This window comes from Terrapene carolina, unplaced genomic scaffold, assembly GCF_002925995.2.
Source record: "Terrapene carolina triunguis isolate 2854851 unplaced genomic scaffold, T_m_triunguis-2.0 Scaffold517, whole genome shotgun sequence".
NCBI lineage: Eukaryota > Metazoa > Chordata > Testudines > Emydidae > Terrapene > Terrapene triunguis.
In genome coordinates this window covers 1,579,161-1,598,248 of record NW_020664868.1, presented here as the reverse complement: position 1 = coordinate 1,598,248, position 19,088 = coordinate 1,579,161, and the positions used below count along the sequence as shown (strand labels likewise).

Below are 19,088 nucleotides of genomic sequence, written 5' to 3'. Positions count from 1 at the left end.
CAGCAAGCAAGAATTCGCTAAAGCTCTTAAACTGGCCTATAGTCATTAGAACAGGGACACTGACAAAGCAGTAGGGATGTGTCCCATTGAAAGGTCTCTTAGAAAGGGGTCCATGGAGCGAAGAGTTGGAGAACCAATGCTCTAGAACATTAAAAGACCTGTCTAGGCACCTATACCACATTCACTGTAGTATTCGAGTGCCCTTTGACTTCATGACACATTATCCACTACGGTATTTTAAAAGACCCAATGTAAACAGTAGGAAGCTCATTGTGGGGTCAAAACACTGTCAACAGGTTTTTAATCCATGACAGACTACTAGTTTGACCACTAAGTCTTATCAAGTGAGACATGTTTCAAATATCTTTGGATTCCAGCTCAGTGATGGCCTTGCAGTCAGGCAGAAGCCATGAATTCGGTGCTTTAAGATCTCTCCGTTTGGGAGATATCAGGAGGGGATAAAGAGGATTTTCCATGTAGTCTGATTATAGATCAGAAACCCACCCAGTGCAGTAAGGCGTGCAAGTGACAGGATTAGGAATCAGTGATACATTCAGAGGCAAGATTTGAGAGGATGGGTTACCAGTTCACGAGACAATTTCAGATCATAATTAATGGAAGGTTAGCCGAAGTGATTAATGGTAAAACTGGATTACCAAACAGGCTTTACAAACCCTGTAGCCAAGCTCTTGGTCTAACATACTAGTGCTACAGCTGCTGCTTCAAAAAATGAGATCTCCTCCCCTTTGGCAGGGTCACCGACATTATATTTAACAAACTTCCTGTGCAAGCTCTTAAGACAGGAAACTGCTCCTGTGCTTCAAGTTATCAGTCTGTTTGTAGATGTCTCAGCAATATTAATCAGAGGCCTTAAAATAAGCGTAAGACATTTTTCAACATATTCCTTAACTGCACAGCTGAAAAATCAAGTTACACATTACCTCACTCTTCACTGATAATTAGCAATTAATTTACATAACAGTCCCACCAAGACCGTTATTACAAGACATGGCCTTCCAGATAAACAGGTAGCTGAGGGAAACACTACTTGGATAATGAGATTAATTTAGGGCATCAGTTTCATGCTATTGGGCATCATAGTTTTCTTACAACTTTGCAACCAATTGGAAAATGCACACTCAATGTACCAACTTCTGCAAGTTGGCTTAAGAGGAACTGGACTCCTGAGAACTGTTTATCCTCATGTCTGAGGAAGGAGGATCTTGTGACTAAAGAATAGGACGGGGAGTCAGGAGACCCAAGGTTTATCTCGGGTTGTAGAGAAAGTGATGTTTAGTAGTTAGAACAGTAGCCTAGGAAGAGAACACCGGTTTCTACTTGCAACTTTACTACTGACTTACTGTGTGATGTTGGTCAGGTCTTTCTCCTCTCTACCTCACACTTCCTATCTGCAATACCACCTCAGAGGGTGTTGTGAAGATTAACTAATGTTTGTAAAGTGCTTTGAGACCTTTGGATGAAAGGTGCTATAGAAGTCGTGGTGTATTACACTGGCTTAATTAGAATCAGATGAAGTGTGTGAGACCATTTCCCTATGCTTTAGCTCCAGTGTTGAGGACAAGCTTTAATGAGCTTTCAAGTTAGACACTCACCTAGGCAAAGGAAACAGGCAAAATTATTAGAAGTGTTGTGATTTGTGGATTTCCAGTTGTGATTGATGTCCCCTTCCTTGAACTTATGTTAATGACCAGTCCCTTTCAAGCGCTTCGCCCCTTGTTAGTAAGTATACAAATTAGTTCTCAGCCCATTTAGCCAGCCTGGGGCTTTCAATACAGTGTATAAAAGAAACTGAAGTAGCAGCCAGTTTTGGAGACTATGGCTCTGTTGATTCTGATGTAAGCAGTTTAGCGTCAGCCGGGTATTGCTGCCCAAAGCCATCAGAGGTTGGTTAGTAATTTCCTGGGGCAGTGAATGGAGGCTTTACATATTGGTCTGAGTCACTTGTCACTCTTTGGTAAGATTCTCCTAATTTGCTGCCACATAGAAAAACGAGGGAAAGGCCTGGCCAGGGAGATTCTCATCATTCTTTTTCCTTATTAGGCTGTTGATTTGATTTTGTTTGGTGAGACTGAAGCTAACTTGGAGGAGGAATGACAGCAGGAAGTGGCCTTTGGGGAAGCGAAGGGGGGGGGGGGGTGGAGTCTAGGACAGGCAGCACCTAAACAAATGCTGCTGCTGTTTTCGTGCTCCACTTCTCAGAATGACTTCAGTCTTCCATCTTTATAACCGATCCTTGTGACAGCTCAGATCAGGTTCAATGTAAGATTGCCTGGGCATAGCATTTTCAGTTCTGATAGTTTAGGTAACCTGCCTGCTTGAACAAAACCAATTCTCCCCACGCAGGGAAAGAACAGTTCTGAACAGTTTGAGGCAGCCATAAACCAGCCTGATCACAAGAGATCGGATTGAGATACCAATAATTTTACAATTTTCTCTTCAGATTTGTTTTTGAGAGCCCACAGTGGTTATGTAGTAACTAAATTTGATAGACAAACCTAACCTCTCATACACACTGTAGAAGCTTTAACAGAAAGCTTAAAAGCTTTTGCATTGCTGAATAACTATTTTAAATCATCCAAGCCTAAGAATGAAAGTGTCATTCAAAGGGTACCTTAGTAAAGAGTAACTTTCAAGTGACTGGGAAATGGCGCAATGATGTAACATGCAGAGCTAATGTCAAGTCTCACACTTAGCTGGGAAGAAGAAATTAACCCATGTAGTATCTGGATTGATGAGGAGGATTTTAAAAGAGTGAAGCTGTATTATTTGAACAGGCTGAGTTTTGAGAACTCACAAGGGTAGGACAAGAAATCATCTTAGTTTGCAGCTAGGAAGATTCAGGTTAGATATTAACTATCCTTAAAATTAAAGGTTTTCTTAAGCACTGAACAGATTACCTAAGGAAGTTGTGGAATCCCAGTCATTGGCAGTTAAGAACTTAAGCATACACCTGCCAGGGATGGTCTAGGTATGCCTAATCCTGCCTCTGCACAGGGGATGGACTAGATGACCTCTTGTGGTCCCTTCCTGACCTACATCTCTAAGATTCCATGAGGGTCAGTCAATTAGGCAGTAGGGCTATTCCATTAGCAAGGATGCTTCACCATAAATATACAGGATCTACAACAGGCTGTGTGGCATAAGTGACATGGGCTAGGGCTGAGGCAGGCTGATGTTTTCAGAGACTTCCCTATGAGCCTATATCCCACCTCCTCAAGCTTTTTGTAACCTTTCCCCCTCTCTACAGCGGATACACATTTTTATGCACAGCCTGATTGCATCTGCAGTCACCGGTTCGTGGCCGTTTGCTATTCTTCCTCACAAGAAGACTCTTTGCAAAGTCTTTAGCCTAGGCAGCTTGAATCCACAGGCACTTGTGAGCTCAGACATGCCCACGTGGGTAGCACTTAGTGCTGCTGGCCAAGTCACTTGGCATGTTTATTCTTGTATCTAGCATTTAAGTGGCACTCATTACAGTGTTGCAGATTCCACTTCCCTAGCCTATGCGTAGAGATGTAGCGAAGAAGAGAGACAATTAGGGGTTTGAGAGCAAAGTCTTCGAAGACAAAAGGGCTGAGATTTAAGTTACAGGTTCTCAACTTAATTCTTACAGGTTTAATGCTGCTCTCTTTAAAAAATTAAAATATGAATATTTAAAGGGAAAGATTTTACAAGATCCATGAAGGTTGGGGGAAAGCACATTTATAGTCACTTTACTTCTGGCTAAATGCCTGAGGATCCATTATTGCAAGGCAGCGGTGGATTTTGGTATTGTATGCTCTTGCAATGGGTATGTTTTTCATCCCAAGGAGAAGCCATACAAAACATATGAAGATACCACTGAAGATGACTCATACTATATAGTCTAGTAGAGGTAATATGTACTGTATATTCCAGTTAGGGATGAACGGGTGTCTGAACCAACACACCTCCTTCAAACCTTGGTATGCTTGCTTTGTCATTTGATGGCTTAATTACCAGTTAGAGGCACAGAAGCAGACATTCAGAGCTGTTAAAAGTTTATTTCTGTGCTTCCAAATTCTCAGCATGTCCAATCTTCCTCAAGATGTTTTTTCCAGTGGCAGATTTCTAGATCTAAATACAAGTTTGCCCCATTTATGTCATGGGAAATTAAGGTAATTTTCTCCCCTCCCCAAAAAAGCCAGAAGTGTTAAAATCAGCATAAGACAGCAATTTAAGCCTTAGCAATCTTGGGTTCTGAAATAAAACTACATCCAAATTTATGCTACAAAGCACTATGGGAAGATAGCTGGATGTTTAATTCAAAGCTATGAAAGATTTAGTAGAATAGGTGTTAGTCTATTGGAGTTTTCCCCAGAAAGCACGGGACTGATGATATATTAGCACTTTACTAATTCACACTGTTGGACGACTCACTGCAAATTGGTGGATTTTGTTCACTTAAATGATAATTTGCAACACAAGATACACTGTTCACTATTTTGACCCATTCACACTGCTGATCTTACCTGGCAATATATTAGTAAATGCTTTAGTACACTCAGTAAAAAATGAAGTGCCAGTAATCCAAGACTTAACTACAGTGACTCCGCTATTCTAGATCTTGGCTGTGAAGTAGGGCAACTGCCATTTTGTGTACAAGAAAGGTTTTACTGTGTTTGACAAGCAGAGAACATCGAGCCTTAAATGAAAGGTCAACATGAAATCCTGAAGTTATTGTATTTAGCTGCATAGTACTGAACGAGACAGGCAAAAGCAGCATTTCATCTCTTCAAAGCATTTCCCAGGTGGAACAGTTCTGTTTACAGCTAAATGTACATCTTAAAATCAAGAAGGTATAGTACACATTATACGCATTTTATGGACACCATCGGATTAATCCCCTGTCCTGCAGCCAACTGATTGTTTTCTAGATCTGCTCTAGTCCATAGGAATTATCCTGGGGAAGTTCTGTAGTCTGTGTTGTACTAGAGGTCAGCCAAGATCACGATGGTCCTTTCTGGCTTTAGAATCCATGAATAATCCCCTTTTCCAGAGAGAAAGCGAGGTACAGAAAGGATAAGTAACTCCCCAAGATCAGAGCAATTATTGGCGGAGCTGGGAATAGAATCTAGATCGGATTGTGCTTTTGCCACAAGAGCGTGATTAGAATAGCTCCCATTCCTTCCGCTTGGTATCCAGTCGATTGGATTGAAACAGATATGTACATGAGCCTGACTCAAATGCGTCGGTGAAGCGTATGTGTGTTATACAAACCCCAAAGTCACACTTAAGATGTGTCCCACCAACTTCATGCAGGATTCTTCTAATCCCATTTATTACTGTTTGACCATGGGAGAGCCAAAGTTACTCCAGACTTAACCAATGACTTCAACACCTAAGCCTTGCAACCAATTTTACATCACCACTTAGGCTGACATACCATTCCCCTCCACATACTTTTACTCAATTCCTTTCCCAGCTCCTGTTCTTATTTCTTCTCTGGTTTTATTTTACTGTGAATTTTGTTGCTCACTATTGCTCTGGTGTACTGGATAGTCAATCAAAGTAGGATTTTTAAGGAAAATTTTTGTGACTGTCTCAAGACTTTTCAGCTGAGACCTCATGAGACCCATTCTGATGACTTTTGCTTGAACAGTAGGTCAAAGTTGTCCTTCAGGGAATTTTAGAAGTAGTTCCTCTATAAGTGAGATTGCTATTAAAGCTGAACTACCGGACTAGATGTACTAATAAGCAAGTTTAGATTCAGTTCCCACAAGGGGAGAAGTAGGCTGATCGGTCACTTGATTTGCTGGCAGTTGTTTTCTTCCCCAATTCAATGGTGAGATTTTGTTTCTTCCACTGCAACAAACTATTGAATAGCAGCTAACATTGCAGAAGATGAGAACCTTCATCAAAACAAAAACAAAAAAAAGACACAGCTCTGGGAGTATACAAAGCCGATCCTTCTAAAAAGTTGTTCTAACTGTCCTGTGAACTGATGCTGCTCTTAAAGTCTGTTGCTGAATTTTTATTTTTTTTTTTTTCCCCCCAGCAAACTATTATTAAAATGCCAATAGGCCGGCCCCGGCCTCTCAGAACTGAGAGAGGCCGTCATGGTCACCAGATGGTGATCCGTGAACGGGGCCGGCCGGACGCCGGAGGCGTGGGCCCGGGCCAGATGAAAGCGTGACAGATAGATCCGGTCCAACCGGGAGTGGCGCGACCGGTCGTCTTCCACCCGGACATAGGTGAAGGTGGTGTCGCTATCATGTCCTTACATGATAAAGAGGCTCAGACCGGTGACAAAGTCAAAGGAAGGAGACAAATTTATGGCCCTTCTGTTGTAGCCACAAAGAATTCAGATTCATTTGTAGTGACGTGCATACGTCAGTTTCTCCAATAGCTTGCTTAGCAATGCAGTGGGATAATGTTTAATTAATCACTGTGAAACTTGTATTTTCAGGTTTGCTATGCACCTTGACCATGACAAGTGGCCCATCCCAGTTATCTTGACAGAACGTGTTACCCTCATTTTCTTCAAACTCACTCCACTTATAAGGAAAGGAAACCAAGAAAAACAGATGGAGACTTAACGAAGACTTTAAAGTAAGATGATCATGTGCAGGAATTCACTCCTGAATTGACTGAAGTTTTGTTTACATAAGTAACAGACGCCACAGCTCACTATTATGCGCACTAGACACTGTCATTCTAACAGAGATCATTTGAGAGTTGCAGGGTTTTGCATCCTTTCCAAGACCTTGAAGAATTAGAAAAGTTACTGAACAGCAGAGAATGAAAACCTTTTATCATTTAAAAGGGCAAGGCTGGAAGCATTCTGCCCCACAATTAGTTTGCAATAAGCCACCTACCATAGAAGTTTACTGCTGTATTGCTACAAGGGGTAGCAATGACTCCAAGAAATCCCACAAAGTTTTCCATTCAGCCACCCCTTCATCCAAGTCCTCTTTCAGAAGAAATCTTAAAATCAGGGGAGTTTTATACTATATTTAAATCCCAACTTCAGCATCAAAAACATTAAGAGTCTGCAAATTCACACGGGTGCATTACCAGGCTTGAAAGCCTTAGACTTGGTCTATATTAGCAATTTATGTCGATATAACAGCATCACTCAGGAATGTGGAAAAGTCCACACCCCTGAGCAATACAGTTATACTGACCTAGCTCCCGACAGGAGGACTTCTCCCGTTGACATGGCTACTGCCTCTCAGGGAGGTTAATTACCTACAGATGGGAGAAGCCTTCCCAGCAGCACAGGTAGTGTCTTCGCTTCAGCGTTTTAAGCGTCGACAAGCCCTTAGCCATCTCAGTAAGTGCTCCCTGAAGTGACCAAACAGCTCATATGAATATCTATTTTCAATTCTACGGCCTTCTATTTTTTGTATTATGGTAGCATCCTAGAGGCCAGGGTCACACTGCTAGATGCTGTATAAAGACAGCCTTTTGGGGTGTTATTTTTTTACCGCAATGTAGGCAGAACTTGGAGAAAACTCACTAAGATTATAGCTAAAGATTTTCAAGGCTACCTAGAGAGAATTTGGATGCCCGGTTATTCCCTAGGCAACTTTGAAAATTTCAGCCTACAATTTCATAACCCTTTCCCATCCTCTGTCACAGAAAGCATGTGACAAGTTTCAAGTTAATGATACTAATGTAACATGAATTTTGGATCTGTTTTATATCTTCCTGTTGCTGGACCACTACCAGAACAGTTACTTACTGCATCTTTTAAATAAACCATTTGATTTAACTCTTTAGATCTACAAAAGAGTACTAGTCTACACCTCTATTCTCCTTCCTAGTTCACTACTAACTGAATATTCTTATTCTCCAAACAAAAAGAGAAATGCTCATTGAGTGAAGTTATTTTTCTGACTAAGAAAAAAGGGAATTAGGTTGACAGACCGTATTTAAGTTATACTGCTCCCACTTTTCCTGCCCACTGAAAGAGGTCTTACAACTCTCTTCACCCCCGACAGTCAAGAGATTAGATCCCTAGTGCAGTTGTCAGAAATGGTCATCTTGCTTACTTGGCTACATCTTCAGCAAAGGCTCAAGAACGTCTGTGTAAAAAAGTGGCACCTGCATGCGTTCAAAGTCTAATTTGATATTTGTTTGTGCAGGAAATGTATTTCTGCCAGTAGACTGAAAAACTTTCAGCCGACAGTATGCCTACACTACTGAATCTAAGTCACCCACCTCCCTGAACGACGGTAGGTAGCTTGACAGAAGTATTCTTCCATCAACATAGCTGCGTCTACACTGGGGATTACGGCAGCATAGCTACGACAATTAGGGATGCGGATTTTTCACACTCCAACCAATGTAGCTATGTCAACCTAGTAGAGACCAGCCCTGACTTGCCTCCCTAAATCTTTGTTGAGAGAAGTTTATTATGTTCCAATCTGTTACACTTGTACATGCCTATTGAAGACAATAACGTTACACAGGTGTCAACCGTCTGATTTGGCCTGCAGAATCTTTACTACAGATCCAGAGGGAAGAATCCAGCTTGACTCTCAGATCCCTGTTAGCAGGGCAGGAAATTAGAAAATGCTTTACACTTGTGAACAAAACACATCTGATTTGGAAACATTGTGACAAACATGGAACTCCATCAGGCCATTTTCAATCTTTTCAGACTTGAGTCATGCTTTAAGCTATGAACTTTCCCGCCCCCAAAAACCCCACACACAGATGGTACTTGGTAAGTCACATCTTACAGCAAGGCCTATAATGCGAATTGAGCAAGACTGAGGCATTCCTTTTAACACTGGCATTGAAATAAGAAGCATGTGTTCCCACTGTAGCTATGAAGTGGGAATCAGATATCCTTGTTATAAGTCCTAGTATATAGACAGGTGCCACGTGGAGTAAAATGGCATTAGTTTTCTACTAAGTACGTAGTCATACCACAAAGCATTCAGCAGATCAGCCAGCATAATAAAGCTAGCTATTAAACCCAATACTTGCCAACTCCTCTAATAAAGTAGATGCCTCATGTGTGGTGGTATAATTAAGTTGTTGCTTTGTTTAATATTCTGCAATCCTCTCTTATGCATTTAGAAAGTAAGCTATTATACAGTTTAAGTAGCTCCTCTAGCTAAATATGAACTGCTGTAATGCCCTGAGAAGGGTACGCCTAGTGAAACCTTTTACATCTTGTGTACCCTCTCGGGCACCAATACCATAGTTGACGGTTACATCAAACCACCATTTGTATGGATCACTACTATTACACTTGGTCAGCAAGATATAAGGGACATTGAGGCTCAAAGCAAAAATGCAGTCATTGTACGAGCACAATTCTTCAAGATTGAATTTCAACATTCTTTCACAAGAATTATGTTCGTAATCGTCTTGCCAAACTGCTATGAGGTGTCCAGCATACCTCTGACATGAGGACCTGTTTTACTGGTGACAGATGAAGATATGTGAAGACAGTACAATGAGGATTATCCACCATTTAAAACAGGCAGTGTGTAACTTCTTCCAGAGAGAATGGTTCAAAGGTCACTCCTCCAGGCATTAAGTTTTCCTATGGCCTGATTCTTTGAGGTGCTAAGCACCCCTAGATCCCACCAAAGCCAATGGGAGCTGAGGGTGCTCAACAAACTGCAAGATTTTCCATCACCCAGAACTCTTTTATAGCTGAATGTTTTTAGAGAAAGACTGAGAATCTTTAACAGCTGAACAAGTAGCCACTCCTACATCATATTCATACTCTCATAAAACCATTATGAAATAGACCTGGTGAGGCAAGGAGCAGAAGAAACAGAAATCCCTGCTATTCTATGATTGCTAATGGATAAGGGAGTTCACAATCTCTTCATTCTTTATGCAAGTCCTAGGTTCTTTGTTTGGAGTACAGTTTGTTTATTTCAATTTAATCCTCTCTTCAGAAGTTATGCATATGCACTTGTTTCAATCTGGCAAAATGCCCTATCGATGCAGAGTGAGAAGGCACAGTTAGGTAAGGTAGTTACTAACTGTAATCCTTCACAAACATTCTCTCGTACACAGCACAGCATCATACTGTAGACTAAATAATGTGTTTGTAACTTGGCATCTAAATTGAGACAATACAGAAATGTAACCACCTTCAGAATAAATGGGATGTTTACGTTCTGGATTTGGTCCAAACGAAGTTTAAATCATGGTTACAAGACAACCTAATAAAGACTGAATCATTTGCATGCCCTTCAAACCAGCTAAAGGACACAGGTAGCTTTTGTACAAAAATGGTACGTATCCAAGCCTAAAACCTTGGAAGCTAAATCCAATGTTACACAATGTGGATTTACAGTCCAAGCTCGTGGAAGAACAAGAAAACCAAGTTAACTTATAAAACAAGCCTCAGTGTTTTCCAACTTTGCTTTCTAGCACAGCAAAGAAGATGGCTTCCACTAACTCACTCAAAGATATCTTCTTCTTGTGAAAATAGTGATCTGTCCAACATCAACACAACAGGAAATAAGTGTGTGGAACATATGGCTATGATGTACATTTCCATTAAGGCTGAATACTGGCACTCATTTGCTTTTTGTTTGCTCGTGTTTGGAAAACGATGCAGAGGATGCAGACAGATTCTGCCCTGCTGTTAATGTCACATAGCTGAGATTCCAGCACAGAAACCCCAGAGACTGGACACATACCAGCAGTAAAACCGCAACTGTTTGGATGGCTTGTGTACGCACACAGATATACACCTATTCAATACCAGTGAAATGGCCTTATGTAGTCTTTTGCTGAACTGTAACATCCCTTGCCCTTTCACTACAGGAGTCAGTATTCACACTGAGCAATGTATTAATCCACTGTAACCCCTCTAACAGGACAGTTTTATTTCTATAGCATGCTGAAGTGTTTAAATGTCAGGGACTCCCTGTGGTGTTGCAGTGTTTGCTGGAATCTAAGTAGCCCTGTGGCCTGCCACTGCCATTTCTGCTTCTCCTTCTAGTTCAGACACATGACTGAGATCAGTCGAGCATGGTACCAGTAGGGTGATGTCTTTTTAAGTTTACAAGGAATTCATTAGTGCAACCCACCCCTCAAACAAAAACAGATGAGATGTGTTTCAACCGCGGGGCTGCACATTACAAAGGAGTCAGAAGCAGGGAGCTGCAACACAAAGTGAATCTTCCATAGCCGCTCAACAGAGCAATTAAGACATGAGGTAGGTATCACAATCACTGATTGCCACCTTTACTACATCCCTCACCATCCTTACTACAAAATATTGGAGTTTCAATTTTACCTTCCCTATATATTTGTTTGTATTAGAGTTTTCCCTCTCAGGACCAGAGAGCCTTGATGACCTGCATTTCACCATCACAGATGCTTTTTAGTCAAAATTCTTTGCTCGGTAGATGAGACTTGCAGCTTTTTCCTCTTTCAAAGAGAAAAGTGACTTCTGAAGAGGAAAGTCTCGGCCACCAAATCGCTGTAAGTGGCCTAACTGGCAGGAAATAAACTAGAAGTCCAACGTACATCAGGTCAGCCAGTAAAGCCATTCAGTTGTTACTGATGCATCAGAAAAGACATGGGAGAAGCCTGTTCCTAGCGATGAATCAACAGAAACCATGACCACAGCTCCTTAAAAGCACAAGAAGAAGAGTCATCAAGTGCTATTCTGTCACTCTGAATGTTGTTCAGCCTTTAGATGTTGAAGAAAGGGGAGTGGGTGGAGTAGTGAATTGCTAGAGGACTTGGTTTGCGAGGATCTAGCAAATTCTAGCAGGTGGACAAAACACTCGATCCTGGGGTTATGTATATAGTTGCCTAGCTCATCTTGTTTTTCAGTTTTCACTGTTGAATTCACCGGAGCCTTATCTACACTAGGGAATTTTACAGAATGTTTCCCAGCAGCACCAGTTATGGCACCCGTGGGAGTTCCATTGTAGATGGGTTTAATTAATGTGGTGTTAAATTTGATGCAGACAGAATATAGGTGGTGGTTTTCACTTCAAATATAGGAAATATGAAACCTGCTGATCAATAGTGCAAGTTGGTGATTAGTATTCAGTGATCACACACCAGTGCTGAATTTATCTGACTCAAGGTGCTAGAGCTAAAATAGTGGGGAACAAGCAGCTGAAGGAATTGAAATAATGGAACCAAATCATTCTTTTACAGTAAAGTAGAAACCTCACAAGTTAAATAGGAAGTCAAAGTCTCAAGAGCAGCAGAAAAATCAGTTTATTTGCACTTTTCAAGCTCAAATTTGCTACTGAATGAAACTTTGTCTATTGAAATGGAAGAGTGATGACTCATCAACCTGGAAATGAGACTTTTGATGACAACAGCATCAAAACATAGCCATGACAACTCGTATCTCTGTTCCAAACCTTCCAGCAACTCTTCAATATCAGCTTCACCTAGGAATGGTCTATGCTCATCTTTGACACCCCAGAATTGTCAAAAATCAAGTCTGTGATTATGCCATAAAACTGAAAGGGAACGTCTTGAACTTTGTAATTTGCAACCTTCTTTGACACTAAAAATCATCACTGTCAATGCAGCACAGAATGAGCAATTTAAAGAAATGATTGAAGCACTTCACACTGATCTACTACTCCAGACAAATTTGAACTCTCAGGTCCACTACTAACTACAGGTGTAGAAATGGCATGAAGTAAACTAACTAACAGTATAAGGATTGACATTAATGCAAGATGGTTGAATGGAGGAGGGATAGCTTAGTGGTAGCATTGGCCTGCTAAACCCAGGGTTGTGAGCTCAATCCTTGAGGGGACCATTTAGGGATCTGGGGCAAAAATCTGTCTGGGGATTGGTCCTGCTTTGAACAGGGGGTTGGACTAGATGACCTCCTGAGGTCCCTTCCAACCCTGATATTCTAGGATTCTATGAACATTACCAACGAACCAATAATAGCTGAAAGCATCCTATAAAGGAAAGCATGTTTCTGCTTCATGCTATTGATTCTGTGGCTCTCTTCAAATAAATGTGACCAAGTAGCTAAGGGGACTATCCAAGAATATAGAGATGTTTTTGGCAAAGTGGTCTTTGCCTTTTGCTCAGACACCAATACAATGAAAGGGAGTTTGTTGTGTGGGTGTTCTGGCATGCTATTTAAGCTTCACTGAGAAGTGAAAACAACCTAACTGTTCTAATGCATATTGTGCAGGTGCTCTGTAGGCATTAGTCCTCACCCCACACAAGGAAGTTCGGTATTATTGCCCTTTTAAGGACAGGTAATCTGAGGCAAAGGTTTAGTATTGCTCAAGGCCACATGGTGAGCCAGTGGCAGAATCCATTCGTGGCTCCCAGTCCTGCGCTCAATCCACTAGACCAAACTGCCTCTAATTTTTGTACAGCACTTTGAAGTAAACTGCTATACAAGTGCTAAGCATTAACATTCAGCGGAGCTAATGTCTCTGCTTCTCTGTACAGACAGTTGTTCCAAGCATTGTGTTGCAAGAAAAAAACTAAAAGGGCAGGCGCCCAGCAAAAGTATTTCAGTAAGTTAGATGCTGAGTTCTCAGTTTTATGGTCTTGATGAAACCACTGGTTAAGAGGCTTATTCTGTACTGATGCAGTTAAATACAGCAAAGATTTCTTTGAGAAAGAAGCAGGAACTATTTTTGGGAGGGTGAAGGGATTTTTTTTTTTTTAAACTAGATTAGCATTTGAGCAGACTGGAATTTAAAACTGCTGCTTCTACTCTGAAATCAGTGAACCTTGTACTGCCACTAGCATGCCAATTTAAACATAACCTGCAAGAACATTCAGCATTTCTTTACTGAGCAAACCTGGTCACCTCAAGTGAAGATCAGACAGACAGTTTTCCTTTGTGCATCTTGGTAAGTTACATTAGGTTGCTGAAATACAAGCACTGCCCGGGCACATGTTAACATTAAGACTATCCAGTGGTGTTGTAGCCATGCTGGTCCCAGAATATTAGAGAAACAAGGTAATATCTTTTACTGGAACAACTTCTGTTGGTGAGAGAGACAAACTTTCAAGCTTATACAGAGCTCTTCTTCAAGGCACCTGAAGAAAGCCCAGAAGAGCTCTGCGTAAACACTAATAAAAGATATCACCTCACCCACCTTAACTAACATTAAGACTAAGCAGTTTCATTATGATTATAATGAAGCATACAAATGCCTAAATGCTGTCTAAATATGACTTGTGTGTGTGCGCGTGTATATATATATATATATATATATATATATATGGAACAGATAGAGCTGAAAAAGCTTAGCATTAATTCAATCCTGCCTGTTATACATACCTTCTTCAAACCTCCACAGATTACAAGGTTCAGCACCATCTACAAGAATAAGAATCTGACTCTCCACCAGTTCAGATGAATAGGTCAAACATTTCAGTTACCACTCCTGAATCTGACCACTTGCTAGAGATTTTCACATGCAGCAAAAGTGCATGGTTTTCAGGTTTAAAATTGGTTAACAGAAGACAATGAAAAAATTGTAAGAAAATCCCTGAGAACAGGCATCTGAGTAAATGTAGTGAGTTTTAAGTTTTTAGCAGGTACTATACTATTTAAGTTTCTCCACACAGAGCTCTGTCCATGCACATAATTCAGAACTGCTGCACCGTCAAAGCCCTTTATTTTGGTCCTGACACTATTCCCTAATTTCTTCCAATTCACCTCATCCTTGATTTTCAGTGCTCCCTATTATTCTTATAATGCACCCAATCCCCATAAATCCACATGCACACACTTTATTCCTAACCTGCTATTTCAGCTTAACTTTCCTAATATTCTGGTTCTGTCCCTACCACCAAACAGCTCTAGTGAGGCAGCTCAAGCCGTATATCCCCGTTATTTCTGTCCTAGGCACAAGTGCACTGTGTGATAGTGGACAAATATCCACCAAAGTTAGGCCACAAGACTTGTTCCACCTCATTTTAAGCAAAGGTGACACCAGATCTCCAAGCACAAGCTCAAAGCAAAAGTAAATGTAGTTTTTCTCCAGGATTCCCTGTCCTTCCACAGCTGCCAGAAAGCTCAGCTCTCAAACACTAGCTTAACACTTGTTTGTGATTTCCAAGCACAAACATTCCACCTATTTTAGAAGTGCCAACTATTTTTGTAAAAGGAAGTATTAACTACATTTTGTTATCTCCTCAAAGTTTGGGTGAAACCTGCAGCAACTCGCATTGAAATTTGGCAAAATGAGATGAGATATCTAAAGGGGGAAGGATTAGATACCTTTAGGCAATGCACTAAACTTTCAGAAGTCAGTACAACAGCCAAAATAGCATGCAATGCTACGTATACATCAGTATTTTCATTAGCGCTAAGGTGTGAAAATGAAACACTAAACGCAACTGTTCAAATATCAAGATTGCAGTGCTCACTAAACTATGAAGTGTCAACCTCCCCTCCCCATTTCTTGGGCTTATATCAGTCTAGATCAATGGTTCTCAACCGAGGGTTCATGTACCCCGGGGGTACACACAGGTCTTCCAGAGGGTACATCAATCCGTCTAGATACTTGGCTAGTTTTACAACAGGCTACATAAAAAGCATTAGCAAAGTCAGTACACACTAAAATTTCAGACAATGGCTTGTTTATACTGATCTATATAAAGAAATGCAAGTATAATATTTATATTCCAATTGATTTATTTTAGAATTATAAAATGAGAAAGTAAGCAATTTTTCAGTAATAGTGTGCTGTGACACTTCTGTATTTTTAGGTCTGATTTTGTAAGCAAGTCGTTTTTAAGTGAGGTGAAACTTGGGGTACACAAAACAAATCAGCCTCCTGAAAGGGGTACAGTAGTCTGGAAAGGTTAAGAGCCACTGGTCTAGACTGTGCTCTGACATTTCCCATCCATCACCATAGTTCTCTTAGGACATTCTCTTAACATGGTCCTAATTGAATTAAGCATCTAATTAATATTAACAGAGAGAGAGACTTAAAAAAAAAAACCTAAAAAACAGCCACATTTAAGGCCAAAGTCAGTCATTCAATGTCTTCTCATCTTTTACTGCCTAAAACAAGCTACCGGTGCCCTGATATTGCCTGTATGAACAGGGCCAAACTGTGTCATCTCATGATCAGGGCTCTATCATGTTATAACAATCATCCTGCTTGGTCACTCTGGTTTCCCAACACCAAGGCCTTGTTTACACTGGGCTTTTAACCGCATTTGAAAACAAACCCTGGATCTGGTTTAAACACGGTCCCAAACGTGATCTGAGCTGCATAGATGGAGCCACAGTGTCTAAGGCCTGGTGACCAGTAAAGTTTTACTCACAAGCCCTACTACACGCGCAGTTATACAGGTGTAAGACTGCTTACAGTAGTATGGCTTATATTGGTTCCGTGAGCTGGTATAAGCAATTTCATACCTATATAACTACATCTACATTAGGAGGATTTTGCCAGCTTAACTATGCCAGCATTACTAAAATCAACAATTCTTTCTAGTGTAGATTTGCTCTAAGATAGCTGTCAAAAAATGTTTGACTGGAAACATGACTTTTCTAGAACTGATTTGAGAGTCTGGTCCTACCCACACCAGTCAATCCATATTTCAAGCCAGTTTAGCTGGAATGGTGGTTCAAAGCCCAGTATCAACAAGGCCTTGAAGGATCAAGTTTTCTTATCACACAATTCTTGGAGGAATTGAGATGCATTTAAAACAATTTCCAGTTGATTGCAGAGCTGTAGCCCTATTTCAAAAGGTGATTCTGCTTGTTTCATATCATAGTAAAATCGTTTCAGTGATGTGTGAAGGACAAATGAATCCAGGGGGAGAGAATATGGGACGGGCTTCATGCGATTCTACATCATGGAAATCACACACCCTGAAACAGTCAGCATTAATAGCATTCTCCCACGAGAAAAGCAGCTAAGGTGCCACGTCACAGTGATAAAACCTTTAGCCAGGTGTTCTAAGTGGAACAAAGCTATTGTTCAATGTTTGAGAGAGGGCAGAACCTTTTCTTGATAGTAATGCATCAGCATGAGCCATTTGCACTATCCCCCAAAATATGGAAAAATCATTACCAATGTGAGTCCGCTTTTATACACTGGCTATTTTTAAAATGTCTTTGGTCTGATTTCAGCCTAAACTCAAAGCTTGAAAGCACAGACTTGTTACATAGTTTTGACAAACACATACTTGTTACATTTAGAACAAAATACTCCCTTTGAAAGTTTCTTCTCTTGCCAGCATGGAGTCTAAAAATTCCTCCACCTCCTTGAATTTTGCTCTCATAGTCTTAGCTCTGTTTTAAATAGCATGCAATTAAGATAATTAAACAAAATAGCAGATGGCCACCTTGAATTCTCCGCTGCCTGCCTAAAGAAACAAATCTGAAACAACGCAAATAATCTTCAAATTATTAACCAACATGAATGCAAAATCAGCTATAGGTCAGAGCGCTCAATGTATGTATTACAACATGTCCAGGGATCTGGAAAAACTGGCAGAGAAAATGGCACATATTCTTCACAATCAATCGAGTCTTGCAAGCAAGGTGGTGTTGCCCTGTTGCAATGATAGGATTTTGTAATTACCAGAGTCCTCTATGACTTGAAGGAAGAGAGGAAAAGAGATGTGCCCTACCCAGCTTTGTGAAACTCCCAATAGAAAATCAGATGAGGTTGGGGGAGGGAGATCAGATTTATGTAAGAACTCAGGTGTTAATACTGCTGCAGTCCTAATAGTTCCTGGCTTCAGTTGACTGAATTCACAGTTGCAGTCATTTCAAGACAGGACCTGCTAAATTTAAGGGTGTAGTTTTGTAAAATGGGTTCTCGTTCAAATATATCCTCTCATCCTGAGGAATGCAAAAGCTCCATGAATTGCAAGTGTCACACACACATTAAAATGCGTGCATAGTTTTAGATGCATCGGGCACAAAAAAGTGCCTGAAGCCCAGAGCTCAGCCATGTGTGAATCTGACGACAATTACCCCAATATACCTCTAACACGGAACAAACCAGAGAGGATTTTGATGTCATCACAGCAAATTTAGTCCACCCAAGCAAATATTTCCAAATCACAGGCCACAGAAATGGAAGGAAGGATTCCTGCAACCCAGCAGGGTTCACAGAACCACATCAGTTATTGCTAGCAGACATACAGCTGCCCTCAGGAGTGATTATAAGAGGCAGGGTAACTGAGCCTCGGCATTTTTATGGCTGTCATTGGTTGACTATGTGCCTATTAATGAATGCCTGTGCATTGTAGCGTTTTTGTACATGCAGCTAGAGATCACAATAGGTGCATTTTTATATATTAATATAGATAGCTGGTGCAGCAGCCAAGACCTTGGCTGAGTGGCCAGTCAATTTTTACACCAAACTATTTAGACATGCAAGGAAAGCATATAGACTGGAGCTTTCGCCTCCATGGTCACTCCATTCCTGGCTCTCTCCACTGACCAGACAAGAGCAAGGAAGGAAACTCAGCCAGTGGGGAAGATTGCTTCAAAGGGGCAGTTGAGAGCAACTGTGCAGCAGGGATATATTACAGAAGCTCTAAACAGAGCCACTAATTCCATAGGTCAACAGCTCCCAGTGGCTCTGCAGTGAGATCTCTGTAATTAGGAAGCTTTTCCCCAAGGAGATTCCAGGGAAGGGGTTTGGGAAACAGGCACTTCCCTTCCAGGGCTCTCAGCATTCCCCACCCATGGTAGATTACTCAAAGGGGAGCACCGCAAAACAGTGACTAGGAATTTGTTCTCCACCCAACATCACATACATTTCAACCTGCCCCACCCAACCCCCATGACTCTTGCTTCCTCCTGCAACCAACACCTGCTGACACCCTGGCCCATCCCACCCCCTTCCATTCTTTCCCACAAGCACCCAGGCTCTCCATTATATTCTGCACCACCACCCGGGACTAAAGCCCATTTCCCCTTTGTACCTCTCCAACCCCCGTCACCCTGAGCTGATGTTTCTCCAGACTAGGTTCAACAGCAGGTCCTCATCCTCAGCAGAGACCCCTTTCCTACCCCCACCCCTCCTGAATCCCCCCCCCCCTCGCCACTGTTGCTCCCCCCAGGTCACAGCCCCCCCAAGTCAGCAACAAGCACCCTCCCCCCAAGACCAAGCTCTCTCTTCACC

General features: G+C 41.3%; 1 protein-coding gene across 1 annotated transcript in view; it reads right to left on the bottom strand.

Moving 5' to 3' along the window:
- Nucleotides 1-1,166: 1,166 nt before the first annotated feature.
- Nucleotides 1,167-19,088, bottom strand: part of RYR1 (ryanodine receptor 1) — a 187,254-nt gene continuing 169,332 nt past the window's right edge. The window contains 2 exon segments of the mRNA XM_029913199.1: nucleotides 1,167-1,229; nucleotides 6,107-6,258. Of these exon segments, the coding sequence (XP_029769059.1) occupies nucleotides 1,167-1,229; nucleotides 6,107-6,258 (215 nt within the window).